The sequence below is a fragment of the Limanda limanda genome, chromosome 6 (assembly GCF_963576545.1).
Source record: "Limanda limanda chromosome 6, fLimLim1.1, whole genome shotgun sequence".
In the NCBI taxonomy this organism is placed as follows: Eukaryota; Metazoa; Chordata; class Actinopteri; order Pleuronectiformes; family Pleuronectidae; genus Limanda; species Limanda limanda.
In genome coordinates, this window is record NC_083641.1 from 18253446 (window position 1) to 18260667 (window position 7222).

The following is a 7222-nucleotide window of genomic DNA, read 5'->3' on the forward strand; positions in this document are numbered from 1 at the left end:
ATACAAGAGGCTCCTCTCATTCTCCGTGTACAGTCTTTCTATCTGAAAGATACTGACATGACTTTCAGTCCCAACCTGAGATCAATTAGCCAATCAGAGGCCAGTATGAGGCTGTCAGCTGACCTGGATCATGTCAGAAACCAGGTGATGTAACCACGTGTAAAGCTGCTCTTGGCTGATCTGCACATTGAGGGGAGCAGCAGCTGGAAACATCTGTAAACCGTAGACTGTGTGCTGTACACATGGAGCACCCAAAGGAGACAGACACCCTGGTACACACACACACACACACACACACACACACACACACACACACACACACACACGCACACAGAAACACACTTTCCTGCTTCCACAAAGTCACCTGAATCTCTCTCTTGTCTCCGCTGCAGACGGACAGGATGCCGCTGGACGCCGGGGACACCGGGTACGGCAGCGTGGTGGGCCCGGGCCTGCTGGGTGGGGGGGGCGGCTCGGAGGCGGCGCCGCTGCTGATCCCGGAGCCGGAGCCCGAGGTGCGGTGGCAGCCGCTGAGCAAGGCGGAGCTGGAGGCCGTGGCAGGAGGCCCGTGGTGGAGGAGGCTGCGCTGCTACCTGGTGGTGCTGTTCTGGATGTCCTGGCTCGCCATGCTGGCCGGCTCCATCGCCATCATCGTGACCAGTCCCCGGCCAGTGGCCACTCCGCTGCGGTGGTGGCAGAAGACTCTGTTCCAGCAGCTGCAGCCCAACATGGAGGCGGAGGGGTCAGAGGGCATCACCGGTGAGCAGACCAGGCCTAAAAAACACAAACTTTATTTACAATACAAAAAAACTATCAAGAGGTAAATACAAAGACAGAATATTACACCACACACCAATATATCAAACTTACACATAGTTTGGTTTAGTTTTAGTTCAGACTCAGGTCCATATTTATATATTTATTAAAAGAAATAATAAAATTTATAAATTACTAACTGTGCAACAACTTTACAAACCCAATCCATCAGTCCAATCCAATATTTAGACCTATAACATTTAGACTTTTGTTCAAGTGTCTCCAACAACAAGATTACTCTTTTGAGTTAGTTAATTGAAACCTTTTTTTTAAATATGATTTAAATCTCTTTCTAATTTACTTTAAAAAATCACTAAAATGGTTGTCTTGAATTCATAAATTTGGATCTTTGTAAAAACTATTTTGCCACAATTTGAGGAAACATTTTAACCATTAAAAAACTATATTTTAGATTTACTTTTGCTTGAGCTCCAAGCAAAGTGTGCTGCTACATTTCTTACACATTGAGGATTCAATAGGTTTGACTGGCCTGGCGTGTTGGAGGCATGGCGATTTCTCCAGATTTACAGTATCTTACATTCATGCAGTGTATTTTCAGAAAAACTTTAAAGGCTGCAAGATACTTTTTAAGGGTTGTTATGACCATTTTTGTAAACCTTTGCAAGAAAAATAATTGTAGAATACTTAATTTTTCTGTTTTGCAATCTGTAAATTTGATCCCAACTCTTTGGCTTCAATTTTGGAGTTGTCAAGGCTTCTTGAGGCCTAGTGAGATTTCCTCAATTCCGTTTGCTCTGTAACGTTGCCAGTTTATAAACATTCATTAGTGGAGAGTCACGCTGACATAGTAAAGACAACATTCATTCTCTCAGCAATGGGAATTTTCACAACTGCCGTACCAGTTCCCGATAACTGAAAGAAAACTTACTTCAGGGCCAAATTCTTTTACACTTCATTTAGACCAGTCGGCAGATGATCCCTATCACACAGAAAAGTGATCTGTTTCCACAGAATTGCAACAAATGATTAAAGAGATTTCAAAAGCACTGATTTGTAAGAGGAAATGACCGGCTTGTGTTTCTTGACATCAGTTCTGCAGAACTGTGTGCGTGTGAATGTTTGTCTATGATGTTGGCCCTGTGGTACGCTGGGGAGCTGCGGGAGGTTTCTCGCCCAATGTCAGCAGGCATTGGCTCCAGCCCCCTCCAGCGATATAGATAATTGAATGGATACCTGGGTAAATATCTCTAACTTTGTAATGTCTTCTGTCTCAAGCACTGTGTGAGCAGCTTCCTTACTTCAAGTCCCTGGGTATAGGGGCTCTCATCCTGGAGGGCCTGTTCCATAAAGAGCCGTCTCCTTTAAACGTCACTGCGCCCGGGGGAAGTTTAGGGACCTTGCCTCAGATCCAACATCTTCTCGCAGAGAGCAACAAAGCAGGTGAGCAAATTGACAACCTGCGTATGTCTACTCTGAGGTTCTTCCTGCCTGATTTGATGATTCATCTTTTTATACTGGATTTGCAGGTCTCAAAGTGGTGTTAGATTTCTGTAAACTGGATCTATATGCAGCGGGAAATAAACCGACAAACCTCTCAGCCCCAGTCGAGGTGAAACCCACTCTCGGCTCAGGTTACTATTCATGTAAGGTTCTCAGATGTGCTCGATTTCTCAAACATGACCTTATTATTTCCACAGAATTCACTGCAGTTCTGGTTGGAGCAGGGTGTGGCAGGATTCGCCATCTGTGATACAGATGCCGCATATTCGGAAAAGGTCGACTGATGGTTGATTAATGTTTTTGATATTCCATTTAAGCAACAGCATTTCCAATAAAATATTGACCTTTCAGATTCTGCTGGAGTGGAGAGGTCTCTTCAGGGAGTTTAGCACTCAGGAGGAGGAGGAGAGGTATTGTGTGTGTGTGTGTGCATGCAGATGTGGGCCGATGTGTTGTCCTTAAACGATGAGGGTCATTGTAAGTGTGCGTCTCTTCAGGATTGTGGTGGTGAAACAAACGCAAGACTTCCTGCCAGCTCTGAGAAACACGACACTGGTTGATGTGGTCATGAGGTCAATTCTGCCATCGTCACAACAGCCCCTGTCTGCACAGGAAGTCGCCAACGCTATAGAGACACACCTGCTAACGAGAGAACAGGAGACATGGCCGAGCTGGACAGTAAGAGACATGCATTCTACAGTCAGTGGGCAGTTAATTAGGTACACCTAGCTGAAACTAATGCAGCACCATATAAGAATACACCAGTCTAACGTTGAACTGCCTGTGAGAAACTTAGGAAAGTTTTGTAAGCGTTTTTATCGTTATAGTTTTAACTGAATTGCATATAATTCCATTGTCCTTTGGTTTAGACATAGTGTTATTATCAAACTTTGTTTCTGCAGATCGGAGGAGAACCTCCTCGTGAGCTAAAGAAATTACTCCTGGTGTTGATGATGACTCTGCCAGGATCACCCACAGTCCAGTATGATGAGGACATCGACCAACCACAGGTAAACAAACAGACCAACAAACACCATTTTAAAAAGTTGCTGATACCAAATAAAAGCTTTCTGCCACAGAATGCGTCTCTGAACATCGGCTCATCACACGGACAGAAGAATGAACCATCAGACACTGATACAGTGAGTAATAAAACCAGCGCTCCCTCTACAAATACCTCTCAGTCTTATCCGCTGTGACTTGTTAAACAAATGAGTCATGGAAAGCTGCACTTGGAGTAACAAAGGATCACTTGAGTTAATATTTAACTTTCTGACACCATCCCTCTCACAGGACAAGGAGAAGGCAAGGCGTGCAGCCGTGGCTCTTTTTACTTCCCTCAGTAACTCCAGAGCCAGAGAGGAAGCTCTTCTCTACGGCACCTTCACCTTCCTCCCCTTCAACACCTCCACCAACTCTTCCTCCTCATCCTCCTCCAACTCCACTCTCACCTCTCCTTCATCTCCCACCGCCCTGGCCTTCCTGCGATCCTGGGGCTGCGTCCACTTCCTCGTTCTGCTCAACCTCGGGCCTGAGATTCACACTCTGGATCCGGCCTGGGCCCCGAGTCTTCCCGTGGCCGGAGTGTTTATATCCAGCACAGGAATGGACCGCATGGGGCCTATAACGCTCTCCACGCTGGAACTGCAGCCCCACGAGGCCATCGTCATCAAACTGTTTGAGGCAGGAAGTTACTCGTAAATATCTGACAGATATGTGAAGATATCGGTGCTGGGAGTTTTCTTTTCACAGAATAGGTTCTCATTGTCAGAGATACCTGCAAATAAAATATTGAACTTGTATTCTGTGTTTCGCATTATTTCTTCTTTTCACACCATAGGTCAAATTTGTGCAGACCAGTTTGTGTGGCACAATAGTAAAGACAGTCTGATCTACAGAGGTAATAATAATTTCCTCCAGAGTAATGATACAAGCTTTGTAATCCCAGAGAAACTCTGAAATGGTTAATTTATAACAATGACGGCATGTTTTTTGGTATAGCTCATCTTGAAAAGGATTCAAAATGCTTCACAAGAGTAAAACAATAGAAATAAACAAAACTTTAATTCGTCATTAAATGTCATTGAAACGCATCAACATTCACCCAGGCTGATGACGGCTTTCTTTAATAAAAACCTATTTAAGAGGGACTTTCTAAGCAGTGACAGATGTAGCTGATCTCCAATTCTAAGTCTTTCCAGCAGCTGGAACTGCAAACGCACGACAGCCTCCGGTCTCCAGTCTCCAATTAGGCTCTGGGAACTACCAGCAGACGATCAGCTGGTCTAAATGTCGTGTCGCATCACGGGAGTCAAGAAATCTTTGATGTACACAGGGGCTTGGTTGTGTCAAGCTTTAAAAGTCGTCATTGTAACTAAATATTAACATGTGTGATGAAGTGAAAACTGCAGTGGCACCACAATCACTCACTTGGGACATTTCTCTCTTTTCTGCAAATTAAGCTTCGCAGTGACTTACAGAGCTTTAACAAAATCCTTTATTATAAAGGACAAGATATAAATAAAGTCACAAGATCTATAAAGTATTAATACTTAAATGAATAGAACAAATAAAAGCGTGTGATGCAAAATGCTTTATATATTTCTATATTTATTTAAAAAGAAGGTTGAGTACTTCATTCTGTTGAGAGTAATTGCCTGTGGTGTAACTTTAGTTGGTGTACACTGGTTCACCACACAGTGGCGCTACAGCAATGGTCTCTACTCTGTTGCTCTGACAAGACCTAAACTTTTATATGAGACTAGGATTTCAATATTTAACTAATGGCAAACCGATACAAATACATCAAATTATACCAGTTACATAAACTGTCATCATTTGGCTCTTGAATGTATTATTGCTAACATTACACGTCATTTTTAATTGAATAGATCCACATTTCCTGCACGAACATGCAATTTGAATTGTAAATATTTACCTGTATTAACACTTGGGCTGTCTATTGCCATGAATCACATCTGTCAGTGTTTTAACTAAGGTAATATTTTTTTTAAATCAACAATCTCTTACTTCTCAAGGAACGATATTGGCTGACATCAACTCGGTTGTTCCTTTTTGTCATCACACAAAAACATTTTGTTAATCAAAACAAACTGTTGAAAAACGCCCTCTACAATATCACACTATGTTTTCTGTTTTTCATTTGTTCCCCCCCCCCCCTGTATCTCAAGTCTCACATTTCTAAGGAAGATGTGATTTACAACATGATGACCTCAAATTTGTCCAAATTGTTTCTCAGAAGTAACATCCACACTCTCAAGCGTCTCAAATAAATGTCACTTATTCTTTCAATATTTTATTTTACATGAACAAAATGTGTACCATATTGTTAACAATAAAATGTATTTCTTTATTACAATGGATAAAAATCTCAATAATGTATGCCCCCGAAGAACAAAATGTGCAAGTGATAAGTATCTGATTTACGCCAGGTCACACGTGACTGAGCATCAAAGACTTTAAAGCGCAACACATCTGGAAAAACTGAAAACACCCCGTCTGTTGTCACCGTTATATCTACACTGAATCACAATCCAGCACAAGCATGAGGATGCACAACATCACAGCACGGTGAAAAAGCATAAATACATACATTCATACATCTAAATGCGGACACGGCATTGGTCACGACAACAAAAGATTCACTTTCAGTGCATTTTGCAGCAGCAGTTTCTTTTTTCTTGAAAGCAAGTGGCTATAAAGAGAACATTCACAGACGATCATCACAGGTAGCTTAGAAATCAGTGAGGTGCAATCCAATGTTCATGCAATAATGCAATGCAATAATATGATGAGCTGGACACAAACAGGAATTTAGTTTGAGACTTTTAAACCTGAATAACTCAATTCTCAGACACAGTTTGGAAAAGTCCTGAATTTAGGACTAAAGGACAGAGGTTATAATTCAGAAAGATACAGTTGAAAGGACCATTTCCAAGATCACTTTCCAAGATCACTTTCACAGGAACAATATAAATGTAACACAGCTGGAACCCAGACTTGGTGAGATCAAGATCTGCGTTGTGTCATTCATGCTCCAGAGAAGACCATGCTTAGCACTGACTCTTGGTGACCTCCTGATTTTTCCTCTCATGCATGAGGTTGATCTTCTTGGTTTTTAATGAAATGTTTTGACGTCTAATGTGCAGAGATCTGGTACATTGATATGGGGATTTATATATTGTGCTAACTTTGCTAACCTCAAAACGATTAATTTAGCACCATCATCAAGTTAAGTGGATTCACATGCATCCATTCCATTGGTTCATGACGTACCTCCGGTGAGCAACATTCCCATCAGACTCCTCTATACTTTGTTTACTCCTAATTATGTTAGTATGTAAACACACTCAAGTAAGATGGTGAACATTGTCAACATCGTACCTGTTAGATACGTAGACCAAAAATGGACGACATCGAAGATCCCTCAAAGTGAAGCCAAAGTACAATATTATCAAATACATTTTTCTCAAAGATGGCTGCTGCTACTTTAAGTGTTTTTTGTTTTGTTTGTTCAAGTGTTTAATTTTGGATTTGTACCCCTTCTTGTTGTACACAAAAATACCAGTGGTTTTGCAAAATAATGACAACTTTAAATTAATAAAATATGTGTCTCTCTTTTAGATGAAACCCACATTATAACTCTGGTCGGCGGAAATGAATTAACGTGTCCTGATGACTGTTACTGAAATAAGCTGCAGGTCATCTTCAAGTCGAGTGTCACTGGGTTCAAAGATGCTGTAGATGAGGCGAGTCCATGATCCTGGAGTCACGTGGCTGTGTCCCAAAGAAAAGGCGGATTGATAGAGAGAAAAAAGAAGACAGTATGCATGCATATTTTGTACCCATAGAGTTTTACCCGAGTGCATATAGTCTGATTTTACAGTATATGATTCATAGGCATGATATGGTTTGACGTGTTCCA

The 7222-nt window shown here is 41.8% G+C and overlaps 1 protein-coding gene across 1 annotated transcript; it reads left to right on the top strand.

Moving 5' to 3' along the window:
• The first annotated feature begins 242 nt into the window (after window positions 1-242).
• si:dkey-202g17.3 (amino acid transporter heavy chain SLC3A2) lies at window positions 243-3978 on the top strand. Its single transcript, XM_061072436.1, has 10 exons — window positions 243-272; window positions 393-759; window positions 2053-2217; window positions 2304-2386; window positions 2475-2552; window positions 2629-2687; window positions 2775-2955; window positions 3180-3287; window positions 3357-3419; window positions 3571-3978. The coding sequence occupies exons 1-10, from the start codon at window positions 243-245 to the stop codon at window positions 3976-3978; spliced, it is 1542 nt and encodes a 513-aa protein (XP_060928419.1).
• The last annotated feature ends 3244 nt before the right edge of the window (window positions 3979-7222 follow it).

Coding starts and splice junctions, on each gene's coding strand:
- si:dkey-202g17.3 (XM_061072436.1), top strand. CDS start 243: ATGGAGCACCCAAAGGAGACAGACACCCTG. Junction 760..2,052: donor GGGGTCAGAGGGCATCACCG/GTGAGCAGACCA, acceptor TTCTGTCTCAAG/CACTGTGTGAGCAGCTTCCT. Junction 2,218..2,303: donor CGCAGAGAGCAACAAAGCAG/GTGAGCAAATTG, acceptor CTGGATTTGCAG/GTCTCAAAGTGGTGTTAGAT.